Source organism: Ischnura elegans, chromosome 12 (assembly GCF_921293095.1).
Source record: "Ischnura elegans chromosome 12, ioIscEleg1.1, whole genome shotgun sequence".
In the NCBI taxonomy this organism is placed as follows: Eukaryota; Metazoa; Arthropoda; class Insecta; order Odonata; family Coenagrionidae; genus Ischnura; species Ischnura elegans.
In genome coordinates, this window is record NC_060257.1 from 93,588,761 (window position 1) to 93,603,933 (window position 15,173).

General features: G+C 39.9%; 1 protein-coding gene across 1 annotated transcript in view; it reads right to left on the minus strand.

Moving 5' to 3' along the window:
* LOC124168753 (inactive dipeptidyl peptidase 10) overlaps nt 1-15,173 on the minus strand; it is a 456,211-nt gene that overhangs the window by 24,822 nt on the left and 416,216 nt on the right. The window contains exons 12-15 of the mRNA XM_046547022.1: nt 14,482-14,619; nt 14,070-14,242; nt 13,422-13,684; nt 7,813-8,092 (exon numbers count right to left, since the gene is read on the minus strand). Of these exons, the coding sequence (XP_046402978.1) occupies nt 7,813-8,092; nt 13,422-13,684; nt 14,070-14,242; nt 14,482-14,619 (854 nt within the window). The remainder of the gene's footprint in view (nt 1-7,812; nt 8,093-13,421; nt 13,685-14,069; nt 14,243-14,481; nt 14,620-15,173) is intronic.

Genomic DNA, 15,173 nt, shown 5'->3' on the forward strand with positions numbered 1-15,173 from the left:
TGATCCAGTAAATTTTAACGTAATAATTTTGTTATCCTTCGAAAGACATAGTTTTCTGTGACTATCAGAATTTTATTTTTAACTGGGCAACCAAGGGTGACAATAAATTCTGTTGCATACGTACACTTAAAGGTACTTTGATAATTTAAAATAATCATTAGTTTGGTCCACGTATCAGACATATGTCGATTGCAGCAGAAAGTATAGGGAACAAATGCAACTGTTTCCGTTAAATATATATTCGGACGGAATTTTACGTAGGAAACACGTGAAAATGCTTTTGAAAAGGGGCAATATGAACTGGTTAAAGCCATTTCCTTGCATAAGTGTTACAAAGCATCCCTATGGCATCCAAATTCCAAGAGTATTACAATAAATAGCAAACGTATGACCGGGAAAATCGGAAGAATGAGTGGGAGTGAGATAGTGCACTTCGAAGGAACGGCAGGGAGGGGCAGGCCAAATGATGAGGTGTACGTTAACAAACCAGCATTGTTATGGAGTTATTATGAATTATCTAATTAATAAATTGCACAAGAACTGAGTGTGAAAGCGCAGTTTCGAATAGTAGGATGAATCGCGCAATGAACGATTGTAAACATCCAATGATAAAAAAATTCTTCAGCTTACTCTACACTTAACTTATATTATTGCGTCTATTATTTATCCACGATAAATATTTGATAAAGACACGCTGACTTTGGAAATGCGATGCGATTTTCTATGAGTTTTCATTAGTTTCTAAATGTTGAATATTGCATAAAATATCCCAGTCATAGTGTTTACGTCACAGATAAGGAGAAGGGGTTAATTACTATATGATATTATTTGAAATATATTTCCCACTTTATCCGATCATTTTGGAATGACAATGTCATCTGCAAAATATTAATTGACGTTACTGATAAGTAGATGGAAGTTTCCCCGGAGTAAAGGAGACAGGACAATCGCGAACAGTAAAATTAATGGCGTGGTGGACGACTGTCAACATCGGACGTTATTAAGTTGTTAATCTTACTTACTAGTAAACTAATATGAATGCGTCTAATATTTTTATGCGATTTCTATGAAGCACTTTACAACGTAACGCAGAAAACGATTACATAATGATGAGCAAAAACATATTATAATTTGCTTGAACGCACTAATATTGAATATATTGCATTGAAAGCTCTTTTTTTAATTGGAATATTAGGAAGTGAACATCGAATTAAATGAAAGAAGTTCAGGAAAAATAAGGACGCTTTGAAGGATAAGTAAGAAAGATAATGGGGACAGTCGTAATGAAGGCGTGCATGTTAAAAAAATCAACATCTTAGTGGAGTTAATCGTTAAATATGTATTGGCGCAAATATTTAAAATTAATGATGGGTTGAAATGGTTTACCTGGAGTCGCGGTCTCCCACGATTTCCTCGCTTACACGATGGATTATTATTTATACGTCACTCCGTATGTCACAGTATAAACAGGCTGAAAAACCACAGTGATGACCCCGGATCTCACATAGGCAAAAAGAACACCTGGCAAGCATGAGCTCTGATAGTAGAGTGAAGAGAAGTTCAACGATTTCCTGCAATGCGATGTGCTTTGTTGGCGTAGCCTCTGACGGTAGTGGATTCAATACATTGTAAGGGAAACACCGCGCAAGAGATTGCCTAAATTACCTTAGTGGGTTTATGAGGTCATTATCAAAACTGTTTCACATGCTATGATCGACAGGGTAATTTGATAGGTAGCTTCCAAAGCAGGGGAGTGTTAAATTGAAAACAAGGCGACGCTCACAAAAAAATTGACTTTCTGGGGATGTTTAATTTAAATCACGCATACCAACGGTGATGATAAAGAAACTGTTGCCAACATTATGTCGGGAACATTTTAGGATTGAGTTATTTTTTCTTCTTTGTCTTGATATTAATAGGTCGCCGATGGTTACAAAAACATTCCTAAAATCTACAAAATATACCGTGAATCCATCCGTATCCGTGTGTAGGATGAATAATATCCGTAGGTAAGATGAATAGCGTGTTGGACGATTGCGAATATCCATTTTTGAATTGCTCTTAAGGTTACCTTCCACTTAACTTACATTCTTGCGTCTAATATTTATAAACGAAAAATATTTAATAAAACCGTTCGTGGAATAGAAAAGCGTAATGCGGAGCTTTCATTATTGTCTAATTGTTGAATACAGCATAAAATATCGAAGGCATAGTGTTCACGTCACAGCTAATGAAAAGAAGTTATTTACTATACAATATAATTTAGCGCAAGTGGATTTTAAGTGTTACCCTTTGCGCACGATTATGAGAAAGCAAGCAGGCGGATGAATTGCATCGGTCGCGTAACTGACGAAACCGAGAGACTGATTGATACATTGTCGCGACCGCAATCTAGAGTCGCGAAATACGTAATGATAATATTTAATCCCACGAATGGTCTGGTTTGAGTGGCGGAATAAATTACGGTCCATCCATATGGTATATTTTCAGTTAAGCAAACGTAAGTTGGGGGAAGTGATCAGGAGAAAGCAGAAAATAAAGAGCATATGTTTATTTTTACCAATCAGGTAATACTCTAAAAATCTCGGACAGGAACGATCAATTTCAAAGGAGAGGATGTGACCTATGGCTATGAATTCATATCAAATTATCTTCATAAGAAATCATTACTCATCGGAATAATTTACAATCATGTATAGTACGTTGCTGTGTAAGTTATTTTCGTTAGCGTTATACATGAGAACAGCTATTCTAAGCATGTTTTATTGTTACGGGATAGACGGCAGTCGCAACTAGTTGCGAAAAATATTTAAATAATCTTTATCCATAAAGATTTCAATTACAAAACATGTTCATCAATGTTACGCGAGAGATGGCGCCATTAAGGAAAAGCAGTGTTAGACTATACCCGCAACGACTCATTAAAGATTTTAGCATGAAAGTTTTCCACATGATTTTATTTTTAAAACCACATTCATCACTGTTACGCGGGAGACTACCAGAAACGCAAAGCGAAGTGTATGGATGCGACAACCGGAAGGGCAATTTTTTTCTGCCATTTAAAGCTTAAAAGTTTTAATTGAAAACCATTTTCATCACCGTATTTCGAAATATTGTGGTCCACTTTGGTTGTTCGGCGTTGTTGTCACTATCATTATCCATAAAAATTTAAATTCCAAAACATGACAACCAGGAGGGCTATTTTTTCTAATACATTAACCATAACAATTTTAATTCAAAACAATTTTCATCACCGTTACACGGATTATTGTGGTCCAAATTGAACGTTTGGACTTTCTGTTATGTAGTATTGCGTGCAATAAATAGGCAGTTATTCCGGTCGGAACAAAATTAGAAAAGGCTACGCAGGAGTTGCGGAGGCCTTCCGGCCGCCTATGCCGAAAAAAAAGATAAATGGTTGGAAATGGTGATTTTTACGGCCTTCTGAAGGATATTTTCTCAATTATCACACTATTTTATAAGCAATATTAATCCAATTAAGTAAAAAAGATTTAACATAAAAGTTCTGTGGGCTCTGGAGGGGGGGGGGGAATATTATCCCCCAATACCCCCCTCGCTGCGCCACAATTTCGAGACGCTTTTATGTTGAATAATAAATGCTCTTTGGATGCAAAGAGCCTTCTCTACATAGTTATTTCAGATTTTAATATTGTTATGTAGTACTTCTAGTTCACAACGACAATTTATGAATTAGTTATAAAAAGTTTTTTCTTGAGAACGGCGAAGTTATATGTTACCTGCCATAAGACGTAATATTTACGAATAACTTTGAGATTGAAAAATATTTTTGTTGATGCGTTTCAGTATTTTCTCGGAACCCGCTGACTACTTTCTTATTGACTGAGTAAATTAGGTATCAATTATCTTTTCACTTCGGCGGCTAAACTACCGTCGCAGACAGCACCACAACTACTTCTGTTCTGCCATGCTCTGGCGGTAGCACTTCAATGAGTGACGTCACACGCCTGTGAATGGGCCTTATCTCTAGGTGGCTGTGACGAGACTCTCGGCGCGGTGAGAGTCTCGCCTGGGTCGAGAGTCCTGATGAGACTCGAGAAGTCTCGCCCCTTCCAGGTTTCTCGACACCTGTCGAGACTCTGGGGTCCTCGAAAAAATCAAACATTTACTATGAAAGACACTGAAAAATAATTCAACAAAAATATTATAAGACATGGCATATATTCGCAAAACCAAAACTAGTTGTAATAATAGATCGATATCGGCAATTTAAGAATTTATTATTATTTAATTAACCATAATTGACGAGTAACTATGATCCTTAGTTACCATAAATAAACCTAACAAAAAGGCAAATATAAATTATACATAATTATACTACATTACCTTTTTTGTTTATTTACAACTGAAATTTTGTTTTTATCATATTATTCTACTATAATAGGAAACATTGATGTAACCCTTTAATATGCCTTTGCATCAAAATCATATGCTCATTTTCATTATTAAGCCCTGATAATTATTTGTAAATGAATGGAAACGTTGGAAAATTTTCAATTTAAAGACCTAAACTCCAAGATTCTAATATAATGTAAAATATAGAGGTCAGGGAAAGGAAAAAAAAGATTTCCAAATCTCTTGTTGGGAACTCTTATTAGCATCATGCGCTCACATTCAAAAATGGATGCAGAGGGTAAACGATTAAATAAAATATTTTTATAGTGTAAATAAATCCGTAAGAGTCGTAAGGGATGCCTCAGTAAACTCTATTTTCGACTGATTGCGGTCGGCAGTTATAGGAAATTCCCAGGAGTCTCGACGGGTGTCGATAAGTCTCGAAGGGGCGAGACTTATCGAGGCGAGAAATGAAAGTCTCGTCTCGAACGTCGGGACGAGACTCTCGCACAGCACTGCTCAGAATGTAACTATTACTATAGTACACTACCGGTCAAGGTATGCATATGCAATTGTGACGTAGTTCGTAGGCCAATGACCTGGTGGCAAGTATTAAGCAGCGAATAAGAAAAGCTAATGGAAAGATTGTTTGACGCGATAAACTAATCATCCTTACCCACGGAAGAAATAAACATACATGCCACCGAAGCAAAATATACACGTATACCACTGACACAAAATGCCCACATCAACCACGGCCTAAATAAACAAATTTCCTAAAAAAGGAAGATGTTCCCTTAAAGAAGAAATTGACACAAAAATTCTATCACTGACTTTCACTCTTAGGAAAAATATTACTTCATTAAAATTTGTTGCAGCATGAAATCTTATGAGTTCCTATTTAAATCTGTTGTTTGTTTTCGGGTAAGTTGTGCCTGGCCTTTACACCAACTTCCCTCTTCAATTCGCAAATAGACCTACTCCACTATTTAGTCTAAAAATCCTATTACTTTTCTTGCTCTTCCTCGTTTACATAACATTCTTCTCTTATCCATCAATGTTTCCAACGACCTCTCCCCGCTCAATACTCGCTCCATCTATACCCTTTGTCTCCTCCGTATCTCCTCTAAAAGGTGCCTCTCCTCACCCACCATGGCCAGCACTTCGCTGTTCCTCCACCTATCAGCCCACTTTGCCTTCTCATTCTTCTCCGTACCAATACCTCAAATACCTCCAGTCTTCTATCGTCCTCCTTCCTGTGTCCACGTTTCAGTACCGTGAAGACTCCAATGTTATGATGAGTACTCCAATGATAGGCCCACTCTAGACTCTTAACTAAGGTTTTCTTTAAACTCTTACATGACGTTCTTCTCATAAGCCCCTTCCTGTTCGTGAACGCCTCCTTTGCTAGCACAGCTCTCTTCCCGATGTCCTTACTGCTGTATCCGTTTTCCTCCAGTGCTTCCCCAATGCTTAAATTGATCTACCTATTTCTCCCCACCTACTTTTGTACAATGAAAAGTAAAACATAATTATACCTTTTCATTTTTTAAAAGTATATTCTGTTAAGTCCATCCCCGGTCAACGAATTAAACGTACTTTAATCTTGAGTCTCACATTCCTTTACCTCGGTGCTTTACAAAACATCATAACCTTGGTCTTCTTGTGATAATTCCACATCCTGTACTCTTTGCAACGCTTTCCAACGCATCCACTAGAGCCTGCAACCCTCTCGCTGACTGGCTAGTGAAATCCTGATCATCCGCGAACCTCACCGATTTAAATATTATTACCACACTTCAACTCTGGCTTCCAACTCATCCTCAGCCTCTCCTACCATCATAGCCATCTTCTTAGAGTACAAGTTGAAAAGTAACGGCGATAGAGGACAGCCTAGCCTCTTTCCTCTGCCGATGCTTGCCCACCGTGATTCTTTTTCTGCCTCCCTCACTGGACTGTAAACATATTGGGAGTGAGTTGCAATCTTCGCCTATCTTCTGGAGAATGGCCATTAAATTCGACTTAACCCGGTCCAATTAGGTTGAAAGAGTGTAGAGGCGAGGTTTTTTCATCCGTATCAAAGATGAGACGTGTACTGAGGAGATATTTGGAAAATTTAGAGGTTAGTTGGGAGCAGATGTGAAAGTGGATGGAATGATGCTTAAATCTATGAGATTCGCGAATGAGGAGGCGTTGATTAGCCAGTCAGCGAGGGGAATCCAAGCTCTAATGGCTGCGCCAAACGAATGCTACGGTGAGCGCAGTTCTGTCAAGTCTTGCGAGGAATATGGGATGAGGATAAATCAGTAGAGGAACAAGTTTATGCGGTTTTGTAAAGCATCACGAGCGAGGAATGAGAGGCTCAAGACAAAAGAGGTGGGTGCAAACTTGAGCTGATGAACAATGAAACTGTTTGTAGAGTTTACAGAAATGTGTTATCTCAATAATGTTTTGCGTTTTAATTAAATTCATATGTGTGCGATTTGTGCAACACAGGGTGAAATGATGTTTTGAACACCATTCCAGTATTCGCAGTACAATTAGAGTAGTCTCTTCTAGTATTTTGGAAACGGTTTTTGTGACTTTGCATTTTGTTGCGTGGTGTACTGTTCTGGATCCATTAGTGTACGCACCAGGGTGAGATGGATAGCGGGGGTGTCGTGACTGCAGTGAAAATTCTAGGTAGCGTCATTCTCTCTTGAGGTTTGATATATTGATTGCTAGGTTATCCATGCATCACAGTCACGTGATTTATCATTAATTCCCAATTCATCATAACTCGAGTGTAATAAATTCAACTCAAATTTTTTTAAATGGTATTTTAAAATGGATTTGTATCACAAATTCACTTCATAACATTCTCTCCAGATAGAAACCACGCTGTTATTAAATTGAAAAATTTTTCATCGTCATGAGTTATACGATATCCCGTTCGGCAGTTTCTAAAGCGCCGAATCGATTGCGAGCGGCATTTCGTGGAAGTATCGCTTCGTTTCGTGGAGGGTAACTCAACGTATCAATTGAGGAAAATTTTTGTCATGATCGTTTGTGTACGTGTAATTGTTAAATTTGCTGAATAGCCTTAAAATGTTGCCACTCCATCAATGCGCAACGATTCGGAAGTCAGTCTTTCAATACAGCATTTGCTGAATATATATATAATTTCCCATGTGAATTGTATTATGTGGTTTGGGAATAAAATTAAAAAAATATAAACGCAAGAATTTTTCTCGGGTTCTCAACCAGGTTATTTCAGTCGTATTGGACGACGTTTCGGAAGGCGACTCGTCCTCCATCGTCAAGGCGTGTTTCTGAATGATTGGCCAGTCTCAAATTAAAATCGTTTGGAAATAAATTAATGGAAAAGTGAGCAGTTAGCGCTTTTTTTTTGCTATCGTCATTCGTCCGTTTATTATTCTAGCATGCATGGTGACTCACACTTCGACGAGGACGGGGAACGCGGCGTCCCGCAGTTCTTCCCTCCAGCTGGGCGGCAGGAGCAGCTGCACTTGTGCCCTCGCGCCCTGGGACAGCGTGACCTCGTAGGTGCGCGAGGTGGGCAGGGCCAGTTCCACGTGGCTCTCGGTGATCTGGGCGCCTCCGCCCCCGACCGCCCCCGCCCCGCCCCCGCCGCCCCCGCCCGCCCCTTTGTGCAGCCGCCGGCGCTGATGCTCGCTGTACACGGACACGATGGGGGTGAGCAGATCCTCTGGAGGGTCTGCAAGAAGATGGAACGAAGGGGCGTGTCAGCGCAGCGGAACATCAGCACTTGTCACTTGTGGAGAACACATACAAGGAATGTTTGAGGCAGAGCCCTCGAGAGGCAGGCTAGGACTCGTCAAGCGTGTTGTGGGGAGATGGTCGGATGAGAAAGTGAGCGAGAGGCGATATTTTGCTCTCGTCCGTCCACACATTGAGTATGCAGCGAGAGCATGGAATCTGGTGCAGAGAGACTTAATCCGCCAACTGAATAAAATACAAAGGAAGGCTGCGCGACTCTTCATAAACTGCTGCGAGAGTACATAGAGCGTCACACAGCTGCGTGCTAAACGAGCTAGGTTGAGAGCCGCTAGAGATTCGGAGGCTGCCAGCTAGGTGGAATAAAGTACTTGAGAAATTAAGAATATCTTCCAGCGCGACAAACAGAAAATCATCCAAGAAACACTTTATTTGCAAGTTCGACAGAAACGATAAATTAAGGGAAGTGTTTTACCGAACGGATGGATAGGTATAGAAATTCGTTTTTCCCAATTGAACATTGAAGAATTTTGTTAAATTTTAAGCGTTCATCCGATTTCACTGGACGGCATGAAAATCGGCCCTGATACCATTCCTGAGAATTCTTTTGGAAAGTGACCTCCAGAATCTGATTATCACCTCCGTTTTTCCCCATCACCCATCATTTTCGGGGGACACCCCCTCATATTTTTATCTCTTTTCGATAATTTTGCGTAATGAAAAGGATTATTTTCGCATTTAAATAGTTTCTAAGGGTTTAAAGGGTTGAAAAATTCTAAAGCATGAACATTTATGGGAAGGAAGTAGATTTAGGGGGCAGTAGCCCCCGAAAAATTTAGAAAAATGCATTAAAAATGATCGATTTTGCCTTTTTTTTTTACAATTTTTCACGAATTTTCTAAATTTACAGCTTCCATTTTACCTCATCCTTCCTCGAATGATGAAAATATTTATTAACAAAAAATAGTAGTAATAATAAGATATTTTACTGCTTAATGTTGCAACAATAATTAAAAAATATGTAGCAATAGTTCGTAAGATTCGCTTTACTATGCTGGAGCTCGCATTCACTTCCCCGCTCAGGTTTGGATATAATTTATAAATTTTAATTCGGCAATCAGGAAAAGAATTGGATTCAAAGGGTTTACTGCACTACTTGTCACAGTCGTTCGACCAAACGGCTCAAAAGTACCCGTAAATCATTACCATTTGCGGTCACCATGGTTTGGCGTGATTCTCGCTGTCTTCTCATGGATTGTTAATTTTGTATGACTTCTACCGTCGGGTTCCCCTGCAGAAGTAAGCATATAATTCATTATCCTAAAATACCTTCAGCAATACCAAAAACCTATACTCTAGATTAAATTAAGAAAGAAGAACTTTGTACTTTCACATTAATATTTATTCACGACCATGGTTTCAACGTTAGACGTCATCCTCAGGTGAACTCTACAGAGGTCCATCACATCCTTTTATACCAGGCAAGGAGGGGTAGGGAGGAAGGTAAGGAAGGGGTAAGGAGGAAGGTATTACCTTCCTCCCTACCCCTCCTTGCCTGGTATAAAAGGATGTGATGGACCTCTGTAGAGTTCACCTGAGGATGACGTCTAACGTTGAAACCATGGTCGTGAATAAATATTAATGTGAAAGTACAAAGTTCTTCTTTCTTAATTTAATTATGAATCGCTTTCACCAAGTTACGCCTCAAACAATTAACTATACTCTAGAGTTAGACATTGATTTGAGAGACTTTGAACCACAGCCGGGACCAGGTGATACTCGCACCGATGATAAAGAGTGCTCCGATGATTCAGCTGATCGACAACCTCAACTCATAACACAGCCAGAATTGAATTTTCTGGTTAGGGATTTGGAGTTGCCTAAAGGATACCTCAACTTCTTGAATCTCGACTTTATTACTGGTATCTCTTTGAGAAATGTGTAAAAATCTCCTTTTCAAGGACCAGACAGCACTGAAATTAATACTTTTTACAGGAAACGAAGACTTGGTGTTTTGATCTAATTCAAATGCATTGGTGATACAACTGATGATGTCATGTGATCCAGAAAAAAAAGACTGTTTATAGATTCGCCGATGACAAGATTTCAAGTGATCCTGTAGGCCAGTGGGAATGAGTTACCTTCAGTCGCGGTGGTGTACTCTGTTGATATAAGGCAGACGTATAGAAATATCAGCCGAATCCTTGAAAAAATCAATTATCGTGATTATAATTGGAAATTTTGCTCTGACCTGAAAGTTGTCGCTTTACAAACGCAACTGCAATCAGGCTTCACAAAATACTGCTGCTTCCTTTGGGAATGGGACAGCCGAGCCCTAGAAAAAAAACATTATGTCGTATGAAATTGGCCTCATCAAGAAGACTCCTGGTTATAAAAATGTCGATGAAGATCCCGAGGCTCTCAAAATCCTCCTCTCTCATTGATTCGAAATAAAATACTCACCACAATCGCACATCAAACTCGGACTGGTGAAACAGTTTGGGGGAGCTCTACACAAGACGTGATGCATTTCAATTTCAAAAATTCAATACCCTTGACTTAGTGAATCTATATTCAAGGAAGGAGTATTCGTGGCCCCCCAGATTAGAAAAAAATTCCAAGATTAGAAGACGTTTATGGAAAACCTGAATGATGATAAAAACCTGAAGGAAAACGAGCTTGGCCTGGATTCCGGAACGTGTGCGAGAACTTTTGGGTAACCAAAAAAAATGGATGTTTATTTCGTTCATGTCGAGGAATTGCTGTCATATATTTTTTTGCCGTCCAGTGTTTTCGGCCTTCACTCTTTCTTATTATTTATAGAAATATGCCTTGAATGCATTTTAATGGGGTAATATTGTGATCCATGGCCTATCCCCGAGGTCATCCCAGAGGTGCCCTTTGGTCGTAACATAATCCCAAGCTAATTAATTTTAAATTACAACAAAAACTAATTTCAAATATAATAGTGACTGTCAATGTTACAGCCATAGCGTACCTCTATTAATGACGTTTGGGAAAGTCGATGGACTATAATTTTACCCCATTACAATGTATCCAACGTATCTATCTGCAGTGAATAAAAAAGCGCGAAAGAAGGCCTAATATCGGATGACATATTGGTTCATATCTTAGGTATGGAGAACAAAATTAGGATCTTGCTTACAGCATCGAATGTGGTACGAATAATACTAAAAATATGCACGATATGTGTCAAAGATCAGTCAACGAAATGATAACTTTAGATTTAGTAATGTGTAATTTAATGGAAACCTAAAGATTGCTTAGTTATTTCACAGTAACCATTGGAGTAAAAGAATAAAAATCGCCCTTACATGGTTATCCATATCGTACTCTATTAAAACACATGTTATTTAATATTCTTATCTTTCAATGTTTCCGGGGTTCGTGGCAAATGGAACGAAAATGTGGAATTTATCCCTAAATTTCTAATTCATCGACTATTTCCCAGTGCATCTCGGGAAACACGAGACAATGCAAATTAACAAAGCCACATTCATTGGGAATCAGAAAAATAACGATCGCATGCATAGTTAGGAGGTTATAAAATATTATGTAGAAGATTATTACGTTTACGTCTCTGCCATTATTGTTGAAATCTTGTGTTTGGATGGAACAAGTAGGAATTTGTTTAGATTTTCGAATGTCAATGATGGTCGCGTGCATACCTACAAAATTATAGTCAAGGTTAAGTACGTAAAAATATTACTTTTAATTCTCGAAAACTGCTATTCTCTGACAAATCTAAAGGTTGCTATTTATATAGGTGTAATCATGGAGACAAAAAGAAGAAATAGATATGTGCACAGAGTTCTCCGGTTCATTGGCTATTGAAATACACTTTTTACACTAAAAATAGTGGGTTTCTCCATAGCAATTTCAATATGCGCCTTTATTTGTAGTGCATAATATATACAGTGGTCAACAACAGCACTAAATAAAATACCTAAGTTCATTGGTTATCCAAAGAATTACAAACATTTCGAATCTCATAATTAGTATTTGAGTTGCATGGCTACATGTACGGTATTTTTATGAAAATGTGTGTGTGGTCCAACATTTTATTTATTTCGGTTTCACCCATTAGAGTGAGGTTTTTGCTGGTTTACTAACGTTAAATATGGCTACTACCTTCCCTAAAAATATCAATGGCCTATATTTAAAATTGGCATTTATTATTTAGGTTATACTAAGGGAAAATAGTAATTTCATGGAAATATGTATGTTTTTTGATTTTTTAATGGTAGCCAATAGAGACATGAGCACTCTGCATGGTGCATGTGCGGTAGTTCTAGATTATGGCTGTCACAATTGGTGGAAATTTTTTCACCTCAGATCCAAATCTTCATTAAAAAAACATATAACCATTAAAAATACTCGATGCTCTTCGACCCCTAAAATCTTCCGCTGTCAGACCCAATCAGCTTAAGGTTGGAAGGCGATACTTGGTGGAACTGGACGTGCCATAAAAACTAGGGCAAATGAACATATGAAGTGTTGGGTAAGAGGCGATTCAACCTCTAATTTTGCTAAACATTTGTTAGACTGCAACCATAGCAGTGATTTCAATGTCAAGGTTCTCCACAATCTGTGTAAAGGTAAAAAGTTGGATTTTCTTGAGCAGTTAGAAATTTTAAGAGCATGTCGCAATAAAAATGTAAGGGTGGTTAACGACCTTTTGTACCCCTCACACTCCTCCCCTTTATTATCAGTTCTGCTGGACTCGGCAAGTAAACCCACTGACCTCGAGGAAACTATTCCTCGTCAGCTTTTCCCCTCCCACCATCACCACCTCCTCCCTGTCTTAACCCCCCTCTCCCTAAGGTATATATAAGCTCGCAAATTTTTGTATCTTCACCTTGATAATGACGTAAGTGTACTGTCGAAACCTGGGTCGGTATTAAAACTCTTGTGGAACATACAAAAGTGTATCTTCATTATGTTTCCTGTCAGACCCAATGCCGTCCCACGTGAGGAAACGACTTCGCTGTTTAGTGTTTTGAGTTTGGAGTACTCTCCAGGGGTAATTCAATGGAACCTCCTGTTTTTTGTTCTAACGGGTAAGGCACCGCAATCAAACCAATTTTAAGGCGTGGACCTTCATCATAAGTGTTCGAAAACAATTTCGAAATTGCTGTGAAGCGGGTGGAAATCCCTATTTCGGTCGTTGAAGTCCTCATAATTGCTATGGAAACGCTGACTTTGACGGCGGGATGTATCGGAAGCATATTGGGAACACGCGGTATGAGTGAGTGAGGGTGGAGACAGACGTGTTGAATTAATTTGACCTTTGAGGGCGTGGACTCCGGATCGGGGGAGGCCAGGCCCGAGGCACTCGAGGGCAATGTGCGATGGTTTGTCTCCGGGGCTGACGTGCGCCTCGAAGAACGCGCACGCCTTGTAGAAGTCCGACTTGGCGGAGGAGTGACATGTGAGACAGCGCGGGTTGCGGTTCTCCGTGCCCGGCCACGCGTCGTCCGACCCCCCCGGGTCTCGAACCACGTACACGTGACGCTGGCCCGGCTGGCTGTCGTGCGTCGCCAGGTAGTAGCTGAAAGAGAGAGACCGCAATAAGAATCAGTAGGAGAACTTGATAGTGGTCGTCATAAACATCTTAACCTAATTGACTCCTTCAGTAATGCAATTAAAATAGCTACGGTTAAGCTGGCTGACTGTGTAAGAACTTGAAGAAAAGGCTTTCGAAGGGTCTGATGATGAAGCCTTCGGGATGTGGCTCTGGAGGAGAAAGGAGAAGGTGAAGTGGACGGAGAGGAAGAGAGAAGACGAAGTGTCGAGCATGGTGGGTGAGGAGAGGATGCTCGTAGGTGAGGAACGCAACCTTGACGTCACCTCCGCCCTAGAATACTAATATTATCATGGCTTGGCTGATCCATCATCAGAGGATGATGCCAGAGAATGCACTTGTGTTCACTCACACGAGGTGCCGGGCGTCGTCCCAGCCCACGATGCGCACGACTTCGTATCGGCCGTGACTCAGCACCGAAATCCGCTGCTCCACGGGCGCTGCGGACGGAGATAAGTGAAGATCGCCCTCCGAAGGCGCCAACGACACGTGCTTGATGTGAGTGAAGTGGTCCGCAGTGCCCTCCTGCGCACACAAAAACAAAACAATGAATTGGGGCGCATTGAGTGGGATGAACAGCTGCGCAATTTCCCCCTGAATGCGACGGCGGCTGAGTGCGAGGGCTTTGTCAACAGAGGGCCCTGATCAATGCCACACGTATTTTAATTTCATGAATCAAACCTTATGGCATTCGACTCTAATTATCTCGCCCTCAATAGAATGTCTGCGGCCCCTAGTCAAACTTTCGCGTGATGCTCACTGACCTGCACAGGTGCGAGGACCAGGAAGCTCTCCACGGACGCTTTGGTGGGGTCAGCTCGTCCGAAGGTCACCGTGGCGGGGAAGACGGGGGGCGGGCGAACTTCCACCCACGCCTCCTCCAGCGCCCTCTCCGCGTGCGTCTGCAGTCATTTTTATATAAAAATTATATCAGTTGAATACCAGTTTTCGTCCACATCCCTCGCGTGAGGTAAAAGTGATATTACTTTATTGTAGCTTTAGATGGTGAAATTTTTTAACACACCACGTATGATCACAAATTTTTCACTGATTGATATCACCGCTATTTATAAGAAAGTCATGCGGATAAATTAATTCCTGGTGAAGTGACTTCAAAAAATAATAATTGGTCTAAATGTAGCCATTTCGTAGCAGTTTTCATAACTTGAATAAGAAATATTTTGTTGAAAAGTTGAAAATGATTTATTTTTTCGTACTAAAGTGGCATAGCAATGTTAATACCTATTTTAGATCATAATTAACTTCTAAATAACATTTTGGCAATGAGAAATTTATAACTTTCCTAGCTAGAATGATATTACCAATGCTATCTTTTTTTACTAATTTCAGACAAAAAATTGATGCAATATGATGCATTTCATCGCTTTCAGTTCAGCTCGTGGGCCCCTCACTTAACTCAAAACTACCCTAGCAACATAGCGACATCTCATTGATA